This window comes from Arachis stenosperma, chromosome 1 (genome assembly GCF_014773155.1).
Source record: "Arachis stenosperma cultivar V10309 chromosome 1, arast.V10309.gnm1.PFL2, whole genome shotgun sequence".
In the NCBI taxonomy this organism is placed as follows: Eukaryota; Viridiplantae; Streptophyta; class Magnoliopsida; order Fabales; family Fabaceae; genus Arachis; species Arachis stenosperma.
In genome coordinates, this window is record NC_080377.1 from 9,966,063 (window position 1) to 9,991,243 (window position 25,181).

General features: G+C 39.5%; 2 protein-coding genes across 4 annotated transcripts; both read left to right on the forward strand.

The window, feature by feature from the left end:
* Positions 1–1,732: 1,732 nt before the first annotated feature.
* On the forward strand, positions 1,733–8,667 carry LOC130960181 (uncharacterized). Of its 2 annotated transcripts, XM_057885508.1 has the most exons (11): positions 1,733–2,025; positions 2,518–2,561; positions 2,647–2,770; positions 2,877–2,970; positions 3,891–4,435; positions 5,423–5,702; positions 5,786–6,047; positions 6,281–6,400; positions 6,598–6,714; positions 7,341–7,769; positions 8,218–8,667. In XM_057885508.1, the coding sequence occupies exons 1-11, from the start codon at positions 1,839–1,841 to the stop codon at positions 8,464–8,466; spliced, it is 2,451 nt and encodes an 816-aa protein (XP_057741491.1). In that variant the 5' UTR covers positions 1,733–1,838; the 3' UTR covers positions 8,467–8,667. The 2 variants fall into 2 exon arrangements, with proteins under 2 accessions (XP_057741491.1, XP_057741498.1); XM_057885515.1 differs by lacking the exon at positions 6,598–6,714.
* A 1,091-nt stretch (positions 8,668–9,758) lies between these two features.
* Positions 9,759–15,152, forward strand: LOC130946985 (DNA topoisomerase 6 subunit B-like). Of its 2 annotated transcripts, XM_057875907.1 has the most exons (19): positions 9,759–10,126; positions 10,231–10,283; positions 10,390–10,487; positions 10,559–10,664; positions 10,857–10,994; positions 11,196–11,247; positions 11,361–11,425; positions 11,579–11,685; positions 11,758–11,860; positions 12,034–12,119; positions 12,201–12,397; positions 12,483–12,598; positions 12,710–12,795; positions 13,078–13,150; positions 13,558–13,649; positions 13,789–13,927; positions 14,007–14,101; positions 14,212–14,392; positions 14,832–15,152. In XM_057875907.1, the coding sequence occupies exons 1-19, from the start codon at positions 10,042–10,044 to the stop codon at positions 14,976–14,978; spliced, it is 2,019 nt and encodes a 672-aa protein (XP_057731890.1). In that variant the 5' UTR covers positions 9,759–10,041; the 3' UTR covers positions 14,979–15,152. The 2 variants fall into 2 exon arrangements, with proteins under 2 accessions (XP_057731890.1, XP_057731891.1); XM_057875908.1 differs by having other exon boundaries at positions 10,044–10,126; positions 10,390–10,659.
* Positions 15,153–25,181: the final 10,029 nt, after the last annotated feature.

The window sequence follows — 25,181 nt, forward strand, 5'->3', positions numbered from 1 at the left end:
CCGGGCCTAGCACAACCCCGATTGAGGCGTCCTCACCCCATCCCATAACCACTCGACCTGTCCGGCAACCGACCACCGAACAACATCAATTATTAAAATTATTAGAATACAAATATTTTAGTTACATTTAAAATTTCATAGCTATACAACTTGTAAGTCAAATATGTGTGTTAGGAAATTGACATTTTAATTAGATGAATCTTTCATATCACATCACATCCTTCAATAATTGAAATGAAGACCAAGTTGATTATTTTAATCAACATAAGATGATTCCTATGATGAGTCACAAGTTATAAAATCACACAAGAAATGAAAGTCAAATCCCAAATGTATGGTGTACCATAGTTCCATTGCCACGTGTACCATTTCAATATTTCAGATAGATAATGTTACACTTATGGTAGGTAATTGTTCTGGAATTTCTTGTATAAGGGTAATATTTTTTTTTGGCTAAATAATTATAGTTTGATTTATTTATATTAATATTAAAATTTTAATCAAAATGAATTTTTTTTATTAATGATATTATTTTATGTGATAAATTTTGTTTTGTAATTTATAAAAATTTTAACTCAAATCTCTAACTCAAATTTAAAAATTTAATTCAACCAAAGTTTAAAAAAGAGAAAAAAACATATGAATGTTATAGAGTTAGCTCTATTTGTTGGGATTATTTTAGCCTGTTTGTGATTGATTCGATTTGGATAATCATGTAAAATTGAAAAAATTAGCTCCATAAAAATTAATTTTTATCTCGGCTTATTTTTCAGGTATTTTTTCAAATTTAACAAATACTTAAAAAGGTATTTGTAAATTGTCTAACAATTAACAAACGAGCCATCATAAAAGCAAGAATAATTTGAAACTATATTTTTTGAGATGTATTTCAATTTTTTGTCATTTATATCAAGTCTTATTCACTAAAGCAAATATTTAGTTTATTGTCAATTCTTGTCACACATTCTTTTAATTACTAATTAAATAAATAACTGATTTTTTCATTTAAGAATTTAAAATTTTAATAATATATTTGTTATATGAATCATACCTAATTTATAAATTTCAAAATTTAACTTATCAATATCTAAATCAAATATATTTCAATTATATTACGTGTATATTAAAAATATGTATTTATATATAAATACATTAATAATTGATTTTAATAATTAATTTTAATATATAAATGATATTTTTTATATGTTTAAAAAAATTAGTTAAATTTGTAGACAAATTTAGAAAACTAAAATATTATATTTTATTATGTTTACTCAAATAAAGAACTGATCCTCTGACTTTTTTAAAGACACATTAAAATAAAAAAATAAAATAAAATAAAGGCCAACCCCTTACAAATTCGATTCTTTTAGGGACCCATACTAATCTGACGTGCCTGTGACAACTGTTCTGTCCATAAGGAAAGTTAAAAGAAACTAAAATTACAAAATGACCCACATCGCACCCAACTCTCCTACACAGGTGGCAAGAGATACGTGGGCTGTGACAGAACCAAACTGTCACAGCCAGTGAGAATAATCTAATCTCAGTGACTAGTGATTACTATAAACTGAAACGGAAAAAAAAAAACCAAAGGACCGAAAAAAAAAGCGCGAGAATTAAAAAATAAAAAACAAAAAATAAAAAATAAAAAGAGATTATGCTTTTAAAAAGTGATATATAGAGAAGAAAGAAGAAGAAGAAAGGGTTCGTTGTTTTCTTTTGAGTTTCGTGTGTTATTCTCTGTTTGGTTGGTTGGAAAATAAAGAGATAGAAAGTGAAAGTGAGAGAGAAAATCCGTGTCTTCCTTTTTGCATTTCGTTTTGTTCTTTCGTGCAATGGGGAGCGAGAGCAGGAACGGTGACGGTTACGGCGGTGGAGAGGCGGCGCTGCCGGCGGCGGTAAAGAAGATTGTGCAGAGTGTGAAGGAGATTTTGAACTTTTGCTCCGAGCAAGAGATCTACGCTGTGCTTAGGGAATGTGACATGGACCCTAACCGCGCCGTCGAAAGGCTTCTAGCTCAAGGTTTTTTTTTTTCTTTTTTAAATTCTTTTTCTTCGTTCTTGTTACTACTCTGTTATTCTTTCGGGTTTGAAGTGAAAAAACGATGAATATTATTTATATTATTATTTTGTGTGTGGTGTTTGGTAGCTGAGAAAATTGGTGACAATGTGCATGTTATTTACTGTGTTTAAAATTTTGCCAGCTTTTCTCTCTGTTTTCTTTTCTATCTTCTGTTTGATGTTTAGTTGCTGAGGAAATTGGTGACTGTGGAAGTTTTTTACTTTGTTTTTTTAACTGTTTATTCTGGTTGAGTGAACTTAAAGGTTCAGAGACAGGGAAAAGGAACGAAATTCTAAGTTCATTGGTTCTATATTATGGTTTATTTATATGAATGACGGAATTTGGCGATCTGTTTAGTTGTTGTGTATCTTGAATAAGAATGATTTTTTATGATTTGTTTTGTTATCTTAATTGTTTTAAGTTTCTATTTTTTTCCCGGATATTTAATTGTAGATACTTTTCATGAGGTTAGAAGCAAACGTGAAAGAAGAAAAGAGGTACTCCTCGTATGACATTATTCATAAATGTGTTGAGGATGGCCTTCTTATAGGGTGTGTAATCAACTTGCTTATTTAACTTCAGGGGAAGGAGGCATTGGATTCAAGGACAAAGGGTAGTAATGGTGGGCTGGGTCGGGCAGGCAAAACCGGCAATGGCAGTGATCGTAGTGTTACCAATAATGAGTTGACACATTTGACTTATAATGGTATGTTGTCTGATTGCGGCATGATCCTGCATTTCTGCTAGATGCAGATATTATACACATTTAGTATTGCATTGTCTTACCTTGTGGAATGTGTAATTTCTCTCAGGACACGTCAAACCTGTTAACAAGGAAGATGTTGGGTCTATTGGTACGTCAGTTACGTCATCCACAAATCATGTCGTGGGAAGAGGTTCTAGAAGGTTAGCTTATTTTTCTGTATGCAATATAGTTTCTGGTGTTTTGTATGAATTTAAAATATAGCTGACTTATGGAGCATGGTTTGGTATTTGGTGCTTTGTATTTATACAGATACAAGAATATTTTACCAATGGCCTTGATTTTTTTCCCTTTTTTTGTTTTTTGTTGTTGGGGGGGGGGGAGCCAAGCTGTTCCCCCTGTGTGTGCACTGACTTGGAAAGGACAATTGTTGACATCCAAAAGTCCATTAATGTTTTGGTCATCGAAGGTCAATGCTCCAATTAAAAAGCATCAGCGGATTAGATTATTGGCGATTGGAAATAACTGAAGCATTAAAGGGATTGTTTTGCATTTTTTTCCTTAATTTATATATTCTCCCTAATTATGGATCCTGCTAACTGCTGCTGCTATAATTCTTTTTTTACACGAATTACATACTGATTTCATGCATCTGTATTCAATTATTTTTGTATTTACTCCAACGTGGCAGGACACCACATTGACAACAGCATTATGGATTTGAAAAAAATAATAAATAGAGCTTAAGTGATTAAAATAAGTAAAATAGAGCTTAAGGCAGGACAAAGTTTAAGTATATATATAATGACTTCTTTAAATTTTTAATTATATTACCATGTCTGTGTCCTGCTTATATCTACTGGTGGTTAGATGTAAGTGATGCCGTTGGGATAAGGCGGCGTTGTTGTTGTTGCTTTTGTATGCATTTGTTTTATCTAGATAATTTATATAAACCATGAATACTAATATTTCTGTAGTACTCGTGAGGTGAACATTTTCATTCTGATTTCTGTGTCTTATATTGGCATATCATACTGAAATTACTGCTATTAGAAAATTTAACAATATATATAACAATGTCTCTAACTATTCACCTCTCTTATTTGTTGAGAAATTGTTGCAGCGATTCTTTTAGTGCTGATACTGGAAGTTCGTCATTGGGAACAAGCGACTCCATATCAGTTTTTGCCCAAGTTTCTTCAGGACTTCAAACCTCACTGCTAGGAGTGAGCAAAGCACATCTTACTATGGCAGACATTGTAAGAATGGGTAGAACATCCCAAAATGTTTCGCATGACGATTGTACTGCCTCAGGAGTTTCTGCATCTGGAAATTCAGAGACAATGCTAAATCTGGACAGTCAAAGTCATTCTGAGCAGCAACCTTTTCATGACAAGTGGCATGTAAATGAACAGCCAACTACCAGCAGTTCTCAAGCACCAACCGTATTTGCCTCTTTAAATGCTAATGGGCCTTCTAAGCAGAGTAGCTTGTGTGATACAGTAGTTAGTGTGTGCAGGAATTCTGAATTAGATTCATCCCAAGGTGCATGGGGGGATTGTGCTAGTGATGATGTTATGTGCAGCAAAACTAAACTAGAATCTCATTCAAACTCTAACTCAAAAGATACTTGTTCCTCTGATTTACATCATTCTCAGGGGCATGAAGGTTACTATTCTAACTGTTGTTTCAGCTTTAGAATAACCAACTTCTCTATTGTTCTATGAAGTCTTCTTTGTGGTCGAGTTATGCTGAAATGAGATTTAGGATAACCTACTTCTCTAATTTGCTAGTAAGCATAAACTATATTGCAACACGATGTTAAGTCATCTTGGTGAATGATGCTTTTAGTTAGCTCTTAAGATTCAATACTATGATGCTTTATGAAGCCACAAACTATATATGGACTTATTCATGAAAAGTCAGATGTAACTAAAATATCTATGTTTAGACCTCATAAAAGAAATAAATATATATTTAAACTGAACTTGAAAAAACCCTTGTTCTTAATGTATTGATTAATACTTTGTTTACATAATATGATTCATGTAATTGACTCCACTATTGACCTAAGGATTGATTGTTGTCATTGTTGTTGGAACTTGTTAATTGGATTTTCTATTCTTGTAGAAGCTGGAAATGCACCTAAATGCTTTTGATGACCTATATTTCATCTAGTTTAGGATCCATGTATTAGGTACTGATGCTGAGTTTACATGGACTTGGACTTCTCGAAACCTTTTTCTGTTGTTGTGGAGGATTGGAAGTGATATTTTCTAACTATTTAGGTATTTAACTGGGTAAGTTTAGAACATTTTTCTGTTATCTGTGTAAACGTGAATAAGACCATTAGCTGAAATGTTGAGTTTGAAATGTGAAGTATGGGTAGTTTCCATGATTTTGGTTTTAGTTTCTAACTTTTATACTCGAGTTTTGTAGGAGTGTCTGGTTTACGAATTGTTATATGTAGAAATCAATGTGAAAGGCAATGCTAAGATGTGCTATTGTTTCAGCATTCTTAATGCATTGAAAATATAGCTCCCATGCATTATCTACTCTGCTTTCATCCTCTTTTTTGGCTCAAGACCATGTTATGATTGCCAATATTCTATTTATATCTTCACTTTAATAAATTGGCTAGTAATGCCTTTGCAGATGTGTTATTGGCAGCTTCAGATTTCAAGGGGCTAAGCATAAGAGAATCTAAATTGGAAATGCCGTTATCTGGAGATAATCCTACGGTGGTTCTTCCAAATGATGTACATTTACAAGCTTTGGCTGATACATGCTCACATTTGAGTTTTGGAAAATTTAATGCCAGCAGTAATACTGCATCTTCTGTGATTCCTACACCTACACCTAATCTTCCTAGAAATGGATTGGAAGAGAAGTCTGCAGCTATTGATAGTTCCTTGGTTCAGTTCTCAGACGCCAGGCATTTCCTTTTCCATTACCAACTTGATATACCCTGCTTTGTCTATTCCAACGCATCTTTATATTGTTTTTTCTCTGTATTAGTTCTGTACAACATGGTGGTAAGCAACTTGAATTTGAGGCTGTTAGAGGATCAACAGGTGATAAGAATGATAACTTCCTTTCATCTCCTCAGCAAGAGCTTCTGAGGCATATTATTCCAGAGGAAACTTTTGGGCATGAATACAACGTGGTGGCATCTGTATCAGATCCCAATTGGCAAAATTCTCGCTGGGTGACTCCTTCCTTGCCTTTGAAGCAGCCAAGCTTGCAGAGTGGAAGTCATTATAATTTTCCAAGAGAAATGGTGATATAATAGTCCTTCAAATTTGAGTTGTTTTAAGCTTTCAGAAACTAATGGTTTTACTGTTGACATTGGCATAATGATACAAGGTTACAGTAGAACACTGATTTCATTGACATCATGTCATCTGTTCTATGCTGCTGTCTCAATCTAGTGGGATAAAACCTAGTTGTTTGTTTGTTTTCTGCGCTTCTATCCTGTATTAATGAGATTTGCTTCTATTTATCTTGATGTAGCTTGATGAATCAAATTCGATTCCTGGTGATATGTTCAAATTCATCGGGTCACAATCACAACCTGGAGGATACAATAGTTCATTGTTGTCTACAAGCAATAATGCCAATTCCATATCTGGGGTATGTAGGAAATATTTTTCTGTGCTTATTATGTTCATTAGTTGTTTCTGTGATTTTATTGTTATTTTGCCTGCGCTGATAACTTAATACAACAGAAACTCTTCTGCTTAGATATTCAACTTCCTGATGCTTGAATCACTAGAAGATTGGTGGTAGAAGTTTATTAATGAGATTTGCTTTTATTTATCTTGACACAGCTTAATGAATCAAATTTGATTCCTGGTGATATGTTGGCATCACCAAGATCTGAACAAGCTGTACGATACAACAGCTCAATGTTGTCCCTAAGCAATACTCCCAACTCCATATCTGATGTAGGGAATATTCTTCTATGCTTATTTTGCTCATTAGTTGTTTCTGTGATTTTATTGTAATCTTGCCTAGGCTAATAACTTGATACAACATAAGTTGTTCTGCTAATAACTTGATACAACATAAGTTGTTCTGCTAGAAATAATCAACTTTGCAATGCTTAAATAACTTGAAAATTGTTGGTAGAAGCAGATGTTATTTGAAGGTAGAAGACTAGAAGGTTAATTCCCATTAGTTTTGATTTCAATATTTCTTTTGATTTGAAGTACAGCACTGATGTCTTGGTAGGTTGTGAGAATGAGGAATTAATAAGGAATCGATATGTCATCTGAATCGTGATACTACTATGATTTGGGCTTTTTGGCACAACATTAAAACCATCATTTGACAATGTTTTTAACCATAATCCAAGTTTAAGTTAATATATATTAACATCTGATGAAACAACAGATTTGAGTACTAGTTGCATTCTAGTTGACGTTGAAAGATATTGCATTGTTAGTTATTTGGGGCTTAAAAGGTTCCAAGGGATTAGGGCCCTCAACTAAGGTGTTGATGAATCGGGCCTAATAACTATCACTGTTGATGTTTTTTAATATTGAGTCTTGACAGATGTTGAATAATATAGGTCATGGAACCTGGCATGTTCGATCTACCTAAAAGATCTGCACTTTCCCACGAACCTATGGTGCAATCCTCAGTACAGTTCCAGCAATTCCCCAACATGGAAGGATATTCTTCATTGCCCCGTGATCAATCATATATAACAGCCATCAATTCACAGCAACCATTTTCAGGCAATCCTCGATATAACCAATCTTCTTTGGACATGAAGTACAACCTTCATCAAGACAGAAATGAACTACTAATGAATAGATTGCCTCCTGCCGCTGCCAGAGAAACCTATGCTTATGGAAATCATGGCTCTTCCTTTTATGGTCCTAGAAATGTTTTGCCAAATTCATCTCTTGGTTATGCAATGCCTCAGAGTAACATAGATGAGATTTTACCTTCTCAATATGGCAACGGTGGGCGTAACATCAGCTCTATTCAACAGGTTGGTTTCATACTTTGTTTTCTTTTTGTGTATGGATGATGAATGATCTTATCTAGAAAGCTGTTTTTGTTAATATCAATGTATTCATATACAATATTAGTGTAATTGTTTTTGAAATAGTTATTTTCACTAATTGTGCATCACCCTTTCAGTAATTTCCTTGAAGTTGGTTGACAGTTTAAGTTTATACTAGTGCATGAAAGTTATACTCAACTAATAGTTTTTACATGATTGAATGCTATTAGCTGTAGTTTCTATTTGTGAAGATCTTCATAGTTGGCTATGGTTGAGCATCCAATTATTGTTAATTAGGCGTTTATGGTTTCACATGAACTGTTAATGATTATATCCATTATCCTTGTATGTTCCATAACCCATACTATTATGAAGCCCACTCTTAGATAATATTATCGCTTCGCTTAACAATTGTTTTCATTCTTCTACATAGAATGGTAGCTTATCTCAATGGGATTATGGGGCCGCGCCAAGAACTTCATTTCGCCCTGAGAGGACCGAGTATAACTTCATGAGGCAGCAGCAGCAACAAAATTTGGCGCCAGTGTCTCAATATGCAAATCCCGGATATTCTGACCCTTACCATTCTCAGAAACAGGTTGCGGAAGAACTTCAGCAGGCAGGTGGTTTACAAGGTTTGTCACCCCAGCAGTTGCAGCAACTATGGAGATACATTCACTAACTGTATACAACCTGCTCCTTTTTCCTCCCTCTTTTTTGCTTTTTGAGGAATTATTGTAGCAGGTTTAGATGAATTAGGGTTTCAAAATTTTCATTCAGATGCTCGGCTTTAATACAGTTGTACATGTTTCTAAAGAGAACCGAAGTTGTCACATTCTAAAGGGGTATTCCTTTTGAGTTTGGCTTTGTGGTGAGTTTTGGTATCACTTTGCTTCGGTGTGAGATGTTCCTTCTTTTTCTTTTTTTTTTTTAATATAATGTGCCGATTTAACACCCAGCATAAAAAATGACAAATCGGCGATGATCGGCACCATTGATCGGGAATGCGCCACGACACGTTCCCATGTAGTGAGCTCTAATTTGTTGCTAACTGACCAGACAACATTAGAGGATCACATTTAGGGGGAAGATGAGATGTAGTGATCTATCTAGAGTTGATAAGAAAATGTCGACTTTGGTGAGGGTGACTTCTATTGTATCAGTTGTGATGTCAACCTTTGTGAACTATTAAACTAGAGTTAAAATGTCCGTTGACACGAAGATCATCTATTTGGCTTATATATACAAAAATTGCCATCATCATAACAGAGGAAGAACTACAAAATACATTGTTGAGGGATTATTACAACAAATAAACAGATGAGTGCCGATAGAGAAAACGATGGGATCCATGAGAAATTCTAGCATATTCAAAATGGGCAAAAATAGTGAAACTTGAAGCACACTTTTGTGAAACAAGGACCTGTCTTTACACAACAGTACCTTTTCCAAAGTAATGTGGATGAATGAGTTTCTACTTTCTACCACCAAAGGATGGTGTTGAATGTTACGGTTACTACTCCCCAAGCTTTGGTTTCTTTGTTCTCTTTCCTCTTCCTCCTCGATTAACATGGGTTTCTACCACCAAAGGAACTGCATGTGTATAACACAAAAGAGAAAAACGACATTTACAAATTCATATAATATATACACATTTACCAAGCAACAAACTAAAGTAATAGGCCAATAAACTATAACTCAAATAGCATAGTCTTTCTATCCTTATCTAGAGGTTTTAGGTTCGACTTTCACTCTCAACTTTGAAAAAAAAAAAAAAACAAACTAAATGCTAGTAAAATTGTGTTAGTTCAATCGATTTACCTATGCCAGGACACATATTAACTGAGCCCTTGTTTTATTAAATTTCTTAATAGTATAATACAAGGAAAAGAATGGCAGCCGTTGATCACAAAAACCCGCGCCACGTGATTTTGGGAAGTGGCACATGATTTGCGATTTGGATGAGAAACAGCGCGAAAGCAAAATATACTTTGAAGCCCTAAAAGCAGCAGTAGCAGTAAGCAACCTGGTGCTGCTGCTAGTGTTAGTGCTGTTGGGTGCTGGTCGCCGACGAACTCTTCTCCTCAGCCAGCGTCCAGCCCCGCCGTCGCCGATTCTCTTCTCCTGGATCCCTTCACCTCGCGTCTCTGCTCGGAGCCCTCTGTGCCCGAGCTCACTTTCCTTCCTCCTTCGCCGTCACTTCTCTTCCACCCTCACCGCCGTAAGCTAAGCTGCTTCAATTTAGAGTGAAATTCACATGGATAGTAGCGAAAGCCCAACCGAAACAAAGAAAACCAAGTCCAAGACACCTCGAAAAAACAAAGAAACCGTTCTCAAGCAAAGTAATTCTCTCTCGATCTGTCGTTCAAGCATTCTCGACATTCATAACCTTTTTCCTCCAACTGCTATTTTATTTATTTTATTTCTTTACTTATTAAATTTGCAGAATCTCCCGCGGAGTTCTTTGCTGAGAACAAGAACATTGCAGGATTTGATAATGTAAGCTTGATCTTGTAATCAATTATAAGGAGTGGCGTGTCTGCTTTTTATGTATCTATTGATTTTGTGATTTGTTTGTATTTGTATTATGTGGATTTCACATCAGCCAGGAAAATCTCTTTATACTACTGTTAGAGAGCTTGTGGAGAATTCGCTTGACTCAGCGGAATCCATATCGGAGCTTCCGGTGGTTGAGATAACCATGTGAGTTTGCATTTGAAAGTACAATGAACTAGTAAATGATTGATTGTTCCACGTTGACATGGTTGTTGCAGTGAGGAGATAAAGAAAAGCAAATTTAATTCTATGATCGGTCTCATTGACTGCGAGCGTGTTGATGCGGAGTTGTACGATGATTATGAGACTGAGAAGGCCCGTAAGGTGTCTTTGATTACATTATTGTTGAGTTAGTTGTGCTATAATGCGAAATACTAGACTGTGTCGAACTGTATTGTTGTGTGGTATCAATTTTTAATTATAGCAATAAACTTGAAGCAATATTTTGCAAATGCAATTAAATAGAGAAAAGCATATAAGGTCCTTGTGGAAGATTCTAAATTTGTTCCTATGCAGAAACGGTTGGCAAAAGAGGCCCGTGCTCAAGAAATACAAGCAAAGAATGCTGCCCTTGGAAAGAAAGTGAAAGAGACTCCAGCTTCAAAGGGTATAAGGGGCCGAGGCGAGGCTTCATTTTACAGAGTTATATGCAAGGTATGCATTGTTTCTGCTCTCAAGCATTCTCATACTGTATTGTATTGTGCGTGTTACCTTATATGTTAGTTTTATTCAAGTCAACATTCATCAAAGCTGTTTTATTCGATTTTGAATTCAATTTGGAAGTCCTTTTTTCATTTTCTGTTTACTAATCTCATCTTTGAGGTGAAGCTCAAATTATCTCATGATTGATTGCAGGACAATGGAAAAGGAATGCCACATGATGACATCCCGAATATGTTTGGCCGAGGTCATTCAATTACTCGATACCTTAATTATCCATGAATATACACTTTTTGTTCTGACATATCTTTTATCGGTACGAGCTAGACCTGATTTGTTTAAGCTTATCCATTCACGCAGTTCTCTCTGGGACAAAATATGGCTTGAAACAGACACGGGGGAAGTTTGGTCTTGGAGCAAAGATGGTATTGGCAACATGCATTATTTAGATAGACTGTCACTCTTTTTATAATCAACTAGTAGAACAAATGCCAATTTTTTTCCCCTTTCTTGAAGTTGAAGTACATGCATATAGTAGTTTCAGCTGGCCTTATGAACTATATTCTTCATATGTGCAGGCATTAATATGGTCCAAAATGAGCACTGGGCTTCCAATTGAGATCTCTTCATCAATGAGAAACCAAAGTTATATGTCATTTTGCAGGCTGGATATTGACATTCATAAGTATGATTTCAAGTTATTAAATGAATTGTCTTTTAATCCCTTCTCCAGATAAACAAATGCCTTAATTTTCAGGAATATTCCACATGTACATGTACATGAAAAACGAGAGAACAAGGAGCGCTGGCGTGGGGCTGAAATTCAAGTTGTCATTGAGGGGAACTGGACAACATACCGTGTATGTAACACTTATTTGGTGCTACCTTAATGATTTCATTGCAAACCCCAGATATAATGGATATGGAGCTTTTCCACTTTCCAAAGTACACTTTTTCATGCTTATTGATTGTTTCTAAAGACTGAAGTTGACTATGTTTTCACTAATATAAGCTCCCTTGTTTACATTTGCAGTCAAAAATATTACATTACATGAGACAAATGGCTGTCATCACCCCTTATGCACAATTTCTATTTAAATTTGTTTCAGATGCTCCTGAGTATGTATACATATATCTATTCATAACCCCCTAAACTATGGCAATGCATAATCATCTCATACTAGCTATTCTCTTTGACAGAAAGAATGTCACTATAAGGTTTTCTCGAAGAACAGATGTGATGCCTCCTGTTCCCCTGGAGACAAAGCATCATCCATCGTCAGTTGATTTGCTGCTAATTAAACGCCTTATTGCTGAAACTTCGAAGCAGAACCTTTTGCAATTTCTTCAACACGAATTTGTAAATATTAGTAAATCTCATGCTGAAAGATTGATAGGTATAAAAATAGTTCATATGGTTCGATGAATGTTGTTCAAACCATAAACATTCTAGTTATTTACTGCACTTTTGACCTTTTTCAGGTGAAATGGGCCCAGACTTCAGCCCAAAAATGGCTCTTAAGTCTCTAACTCCACAGCAACTAGTACGCATTCATCAGTTATTTCGTCAAGCCAAGTTTGATGATCCTAACGGCCATGTTAGTTACTAGTCTTTATTATGGGCCCCTTTTCTTTTTAGTTTCATTTATTATTATTATAAATAAATTCCTTACTCTTGTCATTTGGTGGGTCTTTAATACTATTTTCAGTGTCTTAGCCCTGCTGGTGAGTACAATCTCCGGCTAGGAATAATAAAAGAGCTACACCCAGACATGGTTGCAACTTATTCAGGCAGGTTGTGTTTGAATATGAAAATTTCTAGATCTTCCTATTCAAGTTATTGCTTGTGGAAACTTCTATATATTCTGTTTAAATATCGTTTTTAATCCTTGTGGTTGTGGTTGAGTCGATCATGGGTATTTGGCTTAGTTCCTATGATACTCTTTTTGTTGGGGTTCTAAAGGTGTCACCCTGCCAACATCCACGAGATATTTAGTTATGTTGCTTTGCACTTCACTTTTCTGGCAATAGATAACTCTTGGTTCCTAAGTTAATTTCTTCTGTCATTGCTGCACAGTGCTCAGGTTTTTGAAGGCCACCCATTCATAGTTGAAGCTGGAGTTAGTATCGGTGGAAAAAATGTCAAGCAAGTAAAGTTTCAGATCTATTAGTGTTTTATTTTATATATTAGATAATAGTTGAAATCCATGGGAGTAAAATACATCATTTTATGTGAAAATGGCTGACGTTTCAACCAATTACAATGGACCTATAAATTAGCAAAAGGAAAATGTGATTTAGTTGATAACTTTTTGATGAACCATGATAAATGTTAAATAGTATATGCTGCACCCTACTTCTTACTCTTCTCAGGATACTTTAATGCTTAGTTTGACTCCTCTCACCAGAGTTGTATATTAGGTGTAGGAGACTCCTGATCAAGCAGCTGATCAATTAGGCAATATTAAAGAGCTAATGATTGTGATCTTTATTCTGTTCTAAAATAATTAATGGTCTGTCAATGACAAAGCATATAACAGTATAACACTTGTCTCAGGGTTTGAATATATTTCGATTTGCAAATAGAATTCCACTACTTTTTGAGCAAGGAGCTGATGTTGTCACCAGGACTGCACTGAAGCGAATCAAGTATGCACATAAGCAGATGGTTTCCTCTTGCCTTTCCGATTTTTTACCTGCATTGGCAGGATAAGGGTCAATAATTGCTTTGCGAAATTCTCTGGTAATTGCAGTAAAAAATATGAAATCTGACTAAATGCCTTTTCAGTTGGAGTAGTTACAAAATCAACCAGCTACAAGACAAGATTGGCATCTTTGTTAGCATTGTGAGCACAAAAATTCCCTTCAAAGGGACTGGAAAAGAATACATTGGAGATGACATAACTGAGATTGCTTCTGCTGTCAAGGTTGAAATTGATTTTTTTTTTACTTTACCAATTTCTCATTATAGTAAAGGTAAATAACATAAAAGTACTGTTTCTCCAGTATTCCATTAAGCAGTGTTGCGTCCAATTGAAATCCAAGATTGTGAAAAAGATGCAGGCACGTGAGCAGCAGGAGAGGAAACGGAATTTAAGCAAGTATGTCTATGTCTTACTTCTCAAATCCAAGAATTGCTTGATGCTCTGCTTGCTTTTTTGTTTTTATTGCATGAAATAAAATGTGATTCGTACCAACTGGTGGTTGGCAGGTACATTCCTGATGCTACTGGGGCAGTATACAATGTTTTGAAAGACATGGCAGAGACACAGTTACATGCATCAAAGAAGTTCCGCTATGGAGATGATGATGGAGAACTATTAAGAAAAGTATATGAGAATTTGATTACTAAAGAAACGCTCAGTGAAAAACTTGCTAAACATGTTGAACAGGTATGTTGTCTAGCTAACATTTTATCGAAACTTTGTAGATTTTAGTTCTACTGCTATGTTAGCCAAATTTTCTGTCAACCTGAAAACATTAAAAAATTGTTTGAGTGGCAGTTGAATTGATATAGAGTAACAATTTTTGCTTGTTTGTGATATGAACTTGACTGTCCTAAGTTAGGATCTAGATATATTTAGCGTCACAACTATGAAAATGGACTTCATAGATCTTTCTATTTGAAAGATTTTTTATGATTATCATAAACTTTGTGCCCGTTTGGCAAAATTTTCCTTTTCGATAAGGACTCTGCTCAAGTGCTCGTAGGTTTTCTGAAGCCATCTTTCTGATTCAGCAATAGGATTGTTTTCTATCCTTTATATGAACAATAGAGAAAATTGAATTTCGGATTTATTGATCAGCTTCGCTATATGATGTGTGATACAGGTGGATTATGAAATGGCGTTGGAGTATGCCACGCAGAGTGGAGTGAGCGAGGAACCAAGAGAAACAATATATATAAAACCATTGGAAACTGAGAATAAGATTATTGATTTACATTCTCCATTCTTTGTTTTTAGAATGTTTCATTAGATCTAGAAAATGAAAAAATCATTAGACATATTACACGAAGAAAAAATTGTTGTATCTATTGTTTTCATTTGTAACTTGTAAGTTGTAACTTGTAAGAAAGAGTAATAAGAATAATAATACAGTGGATTCTAAATTATGGTTACATTAATATCTATAATATGACATTTCTGGAAATATAGGAGGGCCTATCTCAATTTTTTTTACCATCATAATCTGTTGTTACTTTGTAATTTTTGGGCTCACAAGTCTTTTCTTTACCTAACTAATGTTAATAATACCACCAATAACATACTCAAAAACCTTTTTCAGTGTTTATGCTTACAATATTTTCGTTTATGCAACTGATTAACATGAAAATTTTGTAAGCGTACACTAGAACGTCTGAGAATCTGAAAGGCATCCTTCAAAATAATAACATGCACACACTCATTATATTTAACTGAAATAGTATGTTTTAAGATTATATTTTATAGTTGAAGACTAGTTAATGATATAAACTCAAATTACGGCATAGACATTAGTCACAGTACGCGAGTTAGTAATTTAAAATATGCAATTACCCCAGGTCTCCGAGGAGCGCGTAAAACAAAAATGGAAATGGAGGATTTGATGGGTACTTTTTTTTGTTCACTTGATGGGTACTTATTTGAATGAGTTTTATGATGATGTCTATGTTCATGATGTTGTTTGTATTAGGCGAATGGAAATTGTGATATGGATGGGAGGCTGGTTTCCAATTGTGTCAGTAGTAGTTAATGTTTGTGCTAAGTTGAAGTATGTTACATCAGTTTAGGTAATTAAGCAATGTAATTTGTAAACTAGAATGAGACTCGTGCGATGCGCGGAACAGTAAATTAATGATAGTATATAATAATATTAAAAATTGTCATGTTTTGTAGAAATAAATTAAATATATGTAAATTGAAGTAAAATTTAAAAGATGTTTTATTTTAAATAATTTGTAGTACAAAAGATTTGAATGTTGGAGTTGTACAAAGTGACATTTTTATTTGGTGGTTTGATTTTTACATTTGTTTTAGTTGACGGACTTAGTCATCTTAGGTGGTGCTCGTCCTCTTTTTTTTTGGTTGGTTGTTAGAGTTGGTGCTTTCTTCTTTTTGTGTAAGTTCTTGCGAAAACATGTTCTTTATGAATTGTTAAGTTTGATGCACTTTTTGTTGTGTTATTTGGTTCCATCTTTGTATGTATGTTCTTTCTTTTCTTGAATTTATATAGTTTTCTTTCTCCTTAATCTCTTGATGAGATGTTGCTTCAATGTCATTATTTTTCTGAAATGTCATTAGATTTGAAGCAGTTGTGCCCAATAAGTTTTTTGCGTCGCCATCAAATAGTACAAAAGTTGTTGTAACACTTTGATCTAAAATTTTTAATTAAATTCTGAACCTAAAATAAGTATTAGGTTAGCAACTAATAATTTGTTTTTACATTTAACATAGTTTCATCCTAATTTGTCATCAATTTCGTTTATGCTAAATTGTGAAGATCTTTTTCTATTCCATATTCAATTTATCATTAGGTATATGGTATTTGAGTAAGTATGAATGTATAATGCATGTTTGTGATTTTTTTTTTGTCATACCTGATCATCAGATTCTCATTGCAGTTCGAAAATAAATTTTTTTGTGCTAAATTTGAGTTATGTGAAGGAATAGTGATAAGACTTATATGTAGTTTAAATGGTATGGAATTTAAATACTTATAACGTAAAAATTTATTATGATAATAATATTATGACATTTGTAATATGGACGTTTATTACCTTTAGTGAGTTATTTATAAAAATTAATAAATTTAATTGTTGCGGTTATAAATTTATGTATTATTTATAACGGTAAGATATAATAAATATAGGAATATGAATTCAATGTATTTAGAGGTTACAAATTTATTGTATTCTATTTTTTAGTTTTTTATTTGTATCTAATATAAAAATGTATGTCTAATATCATATATTTTTTGGTTTCGTTTTGATACTTTTTAATAATTTTTTTTTTTTAGTTTTCAAATATTCTTTTCAAAATTTATATTGGTAAAATAAAATAGAATTTGTTTTTAATAATAAGTAAAAACTACAATAATAGTTCTTTGTACCTAGTGTTACTTCTAAAAATTAAAATGATTATTTTTTTTACCAAAGATACAGAGACTCGAACTCGCGACCAATATGGGAGACTATGCCATTTGAGTTATAACTCATTGGCAAAAATTAAAATGATTATAATAAATATAATTATAATAATAAAATATATTTTTTATTTTTTTAAACTTTAATTATAAATTAATTGTTGCGGTTATAAATTTATGTATTGTTTATAACGGTAAGATATAATAATATAGGATATGAATTCAATATATTTTGAGGTTACAATTTATTGGATTCTATTTTTTAGTTTTTTATTTATATATTTTATTTTTTTGCTGATTTGGAAATTGTTCGTTAGTCGGCTTCTGAACAGGTCGGGTGGACAGAAGATGCAAAGATGGATAGACGAGGGTGTCTTAGTCCTGGATGCGCTGATCGAGGGTTTGCCGAGCTGGCGAGCACTTGAGTTGTACGGACGAGGGGGGTGCCACCTGCAAGACACTCCGACGCTCAAGTCAGAAATCGTACAAGCAGGGGAGTGATGTAGAAGTGACGTACCTCGGGGGAAGAGCCAATCTTCCCCTTATATACATGTCAGTGGGCCCCTTACGTGACAGGCCCATATTCCCAAGGACGCTGTCCTGCAGCACGTGTGCGGTCCGTACAGGAAGTGTGTCCGGGTCGGTTGTAGGGCGCGTGCCCGGTCGGGTGTTACATGGTCGGGTCGGCCCAAACTGGTTCTGGGCCGGGCCGTAACAGTGCCCCCACGCGCCAATGGTGGTCGTGGGAGCTACCAATGGCGTGTCGTCTCGTATCTCGTCTAGTCGGTTGCTCGTGGGGAGGACGTGCCCCCAAGGCGCGTCTCTTGGTTGTTCAAACAACCGTTTTCATCGCCTCGTTTCCTGCGCCGGGCATTGAATGCTCATAATGGGGTGAAAAACCCCGTTTGAAAAGACCATTTTGCCCCCCAGGCGTTTCGCGCTCTGGAGGCAGCTTTTAAACGAGCGGTTTTGGTATTTCTTCATTTTTACTTTTTTCCGCACCCTCTATTCTCCCTTCTCCCTCCTTGCTACAAGGCTTTGCTGGTGCCTCCGTTCGGGTTTCTTGCATTTTACCAGATTCAACCCCATCTTCCTCTCACCAATTCAGGTAATTTTTTTCTGATCATCCTCCCTTTTATGCATTACTTCTGCATGCTTGTTATTTGGTTCTTTTGATGTTACTGCTTAGTTGCGAGTAGACGTGTTAGGGGGGAAAGTACCATTCTAGGGTAGGCTTTTTCTCGTTCCTTTAGTCTTTTAGTCTTGTTTGTCGTTAGTCGGGAAGTCGTGGGGGGTGGTGTTTGTTTTCCGGCCTGATAACCGATCTCTTAGACTAACTGGATGGTACCCCCATGTAGGTATGGCCCGCACGTCTCCCGAGCATCCGTTAACCCGGCGGCTTACGACCAGTATGCTTGGGTCGTCTCAGATGGGATTCACCCAACCAAATGAGCGAAGAGGAGCTCACCGAGTTCCGACAAGCCGGGTACTTGTGTGGCGGGACTGACGAGGAGGCCAATTATGACGCCTTCGTCCCGCTGCTCACGAGCGGTTGTATGAAATCAACTTCCAACCCCGCCAGGTCGCCGACTGGATTTGGTTCTACAAGGCCATGTTCACTCAAGTCGGAGTTCGTATTCCGTTCTCAGCCTTTCAGATGGCGCTCTTAAACCGAATTTCTGTGTCACCGTCGCAGTTGCATCCGAACAGTTGGGCTTCGATCCGCTGTTTCGAGATGGTTTGTGAATATCTCGACCTGCCGGTCTCCGTAGATGTCTTCCTTTTTCTTCACCCTTACAAACCCTACCAAGCAGGGGAAACATAGGAAAGGGTTCATGTCCTTCCGGGCTCAGGGTCGGAAGATTTTCGGCTTGTTCGAAGATTCTTACCACGGTTTAAGGACAAGTATTTTAAGGTCCGTCCGGCCAAAGGTCGTCACCCCTTTTGGTTGTCCCTGGAAGGGGTACGGCTCATCCCGACTTATTGGAGCTTCGGGGCAGGAGCCAATAGTTTTTATTAAGGTAGTTTATAAAAACATGTCGGCAGAAGATCAGCAGATTGCCGAGGTGCTAAACGCAGTTTTTGGGAAGAACCCAGTAAACCCCACCTCCTCATGGTGATCGGGATTCCGGTCGTAATTACGTTTGTGAAGCTTTTTACTTTACCCTTTATTCTTTTTCCTTCTTGTTGGTATTATGTGACGACTAACCGACCTTCCATGTTTTCCTGCAGTGGATATGTCTGCGTCCGTGACGGGTCTTCCCGATTGTCCAGACTTTCCTCGGCGGCGGTGATGAGGAGAGTGACGAGCACCTGCCCCCGAGGACCTGATGCTCCGGAGGACAAAGACGTTCCCGAGCAGAAAGCCGCAACCGATGGGATCGGTACCTCGTCTCAGGGTGCCGCGGTCGAGAGTGGTAAGGCCGTCCATGCCTCCCCTGTCCACGAGGTGGTAGGAACTGATGGTTCTGTTCCTGGTCCGGACGTTGAGTGGAAGAGGTCCCCAACCCAAAAAAGAAAGAAGGCTTCCACGGCGTCGTCTAGCCTGAGGGAGCCCTTACTGTTATGGAGAGGAATTTTAATGCAAGCGACTTCATAGATTCCCAGTTGACCCTGGTACCGAGGAGTACTTCCAGGAGTTCTCTTGCCGCGCAGGCGAGGTGGATGTACCGTACCCTTTTGCGCGGTGCCGTGATAGCCCGGAAGGCCGAGTATGCTAACCGGGATGGAGTCCCTCCGCCGAAGGTTGGAATCTGCTGGGAGAGCAATAATGAACTAAAAGGTGAAGTTGAAACTCTCCGGCAGCAATTGACTCAATCATCGGAAAAACTGGATGCTGCCGAGAAGAAGGCCACCACTGCCGAGCAGAAAGCTACTGCCGCCGAACAGAAGGCAACGGATGCCGAGAAGAAGCTGAAAGAGTCGGTCGCGACGGTTGAACGTTTAACCGAGCGCGAAATGGCTCTGGAGGGTCAGGTCGGCGAGGCGCAAAAGCGCGTGGCCGAAGTTGAGAAAGAGAAGCAGGCCGTGGAGGCCGAACTGTCGACATGGAAGGCTAAGTACAAGGACGTCGTCAAACAGGGCAGGGGCGCGATCCTGGCTACCGAGGAAGCCCTTAAAGCATAAGTCAAAATTATTGCCCCTGAGTTCGATACGTCGGCGATTGGTGTCCGCAAGGTCATCCATGACGGCAAGGTTGTTGATGCCTCCCCCCTGAGTTCGATACGTCGGCGATTGGTGTCCGCAAGGTCATCCATGACGGCAAGGTTGTTGATGCCTCCACGAAATGACCCTTCAGTTCCTGTTTAGCCGCTTTCTTTTGACTTGTAAAATTTAGTCTTTGCCGTTTTTTGGCTTTTGTGAACTATTTGATTAGCCGTTTTACTTTTGGCTCGTGAACAATGACCTTTTTGGTCGTTTGCCCGTGTTGTCGATATAAATTTACTTATCTGAGTGCGTTATCATTTTTAAAACCGTTTTGGTTTATATTTGTCGTTTTCCGGCATGCTCGCGTTATCGTTCCTATTAACCGTTTTTGGTTTGAAGTCGCTTAGACCGGCGGCCCGTGGCCTTTCGTGTAGTTGTTTGTTACAACGGTGTTTGACGGCTTGCCGGGGTGATCAGTCCCGGGTCGCACGTCGTTGTCATCGCGACAAGTGATTTATCTGAAAAAATGGAGGTAAAATAGAATGGAGAATTTGCACAGTGTATCTTATTCGGTATCCACTAAAAGACTTGCAAGTTACTATGAAGTTCAAACGACAAATTAACTACTTAGCTAGATTAGTCGGCAGGTCGCCAGCTTGCCTTCTCCGGGGGTCGCAGCCGATATCATTTCGCCTCAGGACGAGGTCGTTTGGCTCGAATTCCCTTGAGCACTTTGGTTTGTAGCGGAGCGCAACTCTTTGTTTTAGCGCCGTTTCTGTCAAGTGGGCCATTTCTCGGGCTTCTTCTATCAGGTCCTTTTCTACGGCTTCCTCCACCCCTTTCAAAAGAAGTCGTGGGCTCGGTTCTCCGATTTCTACGGGTATTACCGCGTCCCCCGTACGTTAACCGGAAAGGGGTTTCCTTGGTGGAGGACTGCTCGGTCGTTCGGTAAGACCAGAGAACTGATGGCCACTCGTCGGCCCAAGCACCCTTTTGTTGTCCAACCTCTTCTTTAGCCCTGAAAGGATAACCTTGTTGGCGGACTCCACTGTCCGTTCGTCCGAGGGTGTTCTACCGAAGAGACTTTGCCTTATACCTAGGCCGTTGAGAAATTCTGTGATTCTACCGAAGAGAACTTTGCCTTATACCTAGGCCGTTGAGAAATTCTGTGAACTTTTTGTCGGCAAATTGTGTGCCGTTGTCCGAGATGACGACTTCTGGTATCCCGAACCGTGTTATCACCTGCCTCCACATGAATTTTCTGCAATTGGCAGAGGATATGCTAGCCAATGGTTCGCTTCTATCCATTTGGTATAGTAATCAATTGCCACTATGAGATATTTGGACCTGCCCAGGGCCGCGGGAAAGGGCCCCAAGAGGTCGATTCCCCACTGTGCGAACGGCCGGGAGGTCGTCAGCAGCTCAACTCATTTGCCGGTGCCTTGGCAAAGTTGCGTTCTGTTGGCACTTTATGCACTTTTTGACAAACTCTTTGGAATCTGCCATCATCGACGGCCAGTAGTACCCAGCTCGGATCAACTTTCTTGCTAGGGCTTTTCCTCCGATGTGGTGCCCACAGCAGCCCTCGTGGACTTCCCTGAGGACGTAGTCCGTTTGGTCGGGGTGCAGGCACTTCAGTAGGGGTTGGCTGAGCCCCTTTCTGAATAGTTGTCCTTGGATGACGGCGTATTTGGCCGCTTCCCTCCTTAATTTCACCGCTTCCTTTTCGTCAGCAGGACTTGGCCGTGTTCTAGGTAGTTTGTGATGGGGGTCTAGCCATGAAGAACTTAGGGGTTGTTGTGTGTAGTACAATTGCAGGTTCCCTTGTCATGCCTTGGATGAGAGACGGTTCCCTCCCCTGGCTTCGTGCTGGCTAACTTTGATAGGAGGGTCTGCTCGTGTGTTCCTTTCTCTGGGTACATGCTGGACCGTGACCTCGTCGAACTTTTGGCTCAAGCTCTTGACCTTTTCCAAGTACTTCTGCAACAAGGGGTCCTTGGCTTGGTAGCTGCCGTTTACTTGGAAGTGACGACTTGGGAATCGCTGCATACTTCCAGCCTTTTTGCGCCGACCTCTGCTGCTAGGGTCAAGCCTCCTATGAGGGCTTCGTATTCTGCTTGGTTGTTCGAGATGGGAACTCGAATCTGACCGACTGTTCGTATACGACCCCGTTCGGACTTTCTAGGATGATCCCGGCTCCTCCGAAGGTCTGGTTGGAGGCTCCGTCTACATGGAGCTTCCACCGTGTACCCATGTCTTCGCCTGGGTCTCCTGTTATTTCAACCAAAAATCCGCCATGGCCTGCGCCTTGATGGCTTGCCGGGGCTCGTACCGTATGTCATATTGGGAGAGTTCGATGGACCAAGTCATCATTCTTCCCGCCAGGTCGGGTTATCCCTTGGTCCGTTCTGACGACCACTTGGTGACTCTGGAAGTACTGTTTTAATCTCCTCGAGGAAGTCAGGAGTGCTAAGGCTAGCTTTTCCAATTTGCTATATCTTAAACTCTGCTCCTTGTAGGGCCCTGCTTATGAAGTAGACTGGTTGTTGGGTCCTCCCGTCTTCCGCACTAGTACTGCGGCCAGGCGTCGCTGTTATAGCGAGGTACAGGTCAGTGGTTCCCCGTCCCTTGGCTTCCGAGAACGAGGTGCCGCTAGGATTTCCTTGAAGTGTTGAAAGGCTTCTTCGCACGCGGGTGTCCACTCAAACGCCATCCCTTTCTTCATGAGGTTGAAGAATGGCAGGGCCTTGGTCGCCGAGGCTCCGAGAAACCGGGAAAGTGATGTCAATGCCCTGCCAACTGGACATCCTTGACACAGCCTGGGCTCTTCATCTGAAGTATTGCCTGGCATTTCTCCGGGTTGGCTTCTATCCCCTCTGAGTTATCATAAATCCCAGGAATTTGCGGCTTCCATGGCGAAGGCGCACTTGAGGGGGTTCAGCCTCATACCATGTTGACGAAGGGACGCAAACACACTTGCCAGGTCGTTTAGGAGATCGTCGGGTCGTGTTGTTTTGTCAGGATGTCGTCCACGTAGACTTCGACCGTTTTCCCTATGAGGTCGTGGAATATCCTGTTCATCAGCCTTTGATATGTCGCCCCTGCATTTTTCAAGCCAAACGGCATTACTTGTAGCAGAAAGTTCCTCCTGGCGTTATGAACCGTTTTGTCTTCGTCTGGTCGGTGCATCGGTATCTGGTTGTAACCGGAGTAGGCGTCCATGAAACTCAGATACCGGTACCCCGCCGCGGCGTCGACGAGTGCATCTATGTTGGGGAGGGGGAAGCAATCTTTGGGGCATGCTTTGTTGAGGTCAGAGTAGTCCACGCACATTCTCCATCTGCCATTGTGTTTTTTCACCAATACCACGTTTGAGAGCCACGTCGAGTAGTCCACTTCTCGTATGAAGCCTGCTTCTAGGAGGCCGGCCGTTTGCTTGGCTACCTCCTCTGCTCTTTCCGCCGACATCTTTCTCCTTCGTTGAGCCACTGGGCGTGCTTCCAGCTTGACGGCTAGGTGGTGTGTAATGATTTGTGGATCAATGCCCGGCATGTCGGCTGGCGTCCATGCGAACAGGTCCTTGTTGGCCCTTATCATTTCAATCAAAGGCTCCTTCAACTCATGCGGGAGGTTCTTGTTAACGAATGTGAATCTTTCCCCTTCGTCACCGATCCTAAATTTCTCCAGGTCCCCTTCTGGTTCCGGCCTCGGGTTGTCCTCTACTCTGGCATCGAGGTCGGCTAGGAATACGCCGGATGCTTCCTTGGACTTCTTTCTGAGGGAAAGGCTGGCGTTGTCGCAGGCGACCGCCGTCTCGAGGTCTCCTCTTATGGTTCCTATGGATCCATCATCGGTGACGAACTTCATAACTAGTAGCTTGGTGTTGATTATGGCCTCAAAATCATTGATTGTCTTCCTTCCCAAGATGATATTGTAGGCTGTGGAGTCTCGGAGGATCACGAATTCGGCCATCGCCGATCTTCGGCCTTGCATCTGTCCTACCGAGATCGGTAGGGAAATGACTCCGTCTGGTTTGATGAAGTGGTCGCCTAACCCGATAACCCCGTGCTGGTGGGTCGTCAGGTCGGCATCCTTCAGCCCCAGTGCGTCGAACACGTTTCGGAACATGATGTTTGAGTCGGCCCCAGTGTCGACAAGGATCCGTTTGACGAGGCCGGTTCCCACTCTGGCCGTGATGACCATGGGAGGGTTTCCGGGGCGTCGCTGAACCATTGGTCTTCTGGGCCGAAAGAAATGGACGGGGGTTTTTTGGTACTCTGCACTGGTGAAGATGAGATCGCCAGAACCTTGGCGTCTTTTTGTGTGCCGACCGGGATTTTGGTGCAGTGTTCTTTGCCGTTACCACGTTTATCACCGTGAGGCCGTGGTCTCTGTCTTCAGGCTCTTGTCGCCGCTTGACCGGGCGTGTCTTGCCTTCCTCGTCCTGGTCGCGATAACGCCTTCTCGGCTCCCTGATGAGATGGAAACGAACGCCAGCTTTCCTTCCCTTATCGCTTGCTCTAATGCATCCTTCAAGTCGAAACAGTCCTGCGTTTGGTGGCCATATCCCTTATGGTAATCACAATAAAGGTTCTTGTTTCCGCCTGTGGTCCTTGAGTGGTCGGGGCTTCGGGAGAATTCCTTTCTCCGCAATTTGTTGTAGACTTCCATGATGGGGAGGGTGAGTGGAGTGTAGTTAGTAAATTTCCCCACTCGAGGGAACGGTCTAGGTGCTTTGTTTGGCGCCTCCTCCCTGGCCTTTTCTTTCGCCCTCTCCCCGTCGCCACCGAACTGACGAGCCTGGCCGTAACCGGACTGCCGCTTATTGGCAGCCACGACTCGGCTGACTTCTTCATCGTTATGTATTCTTTGGCACCGTTTGGATTTCATGCATCGTCCAACCGGTTTCGT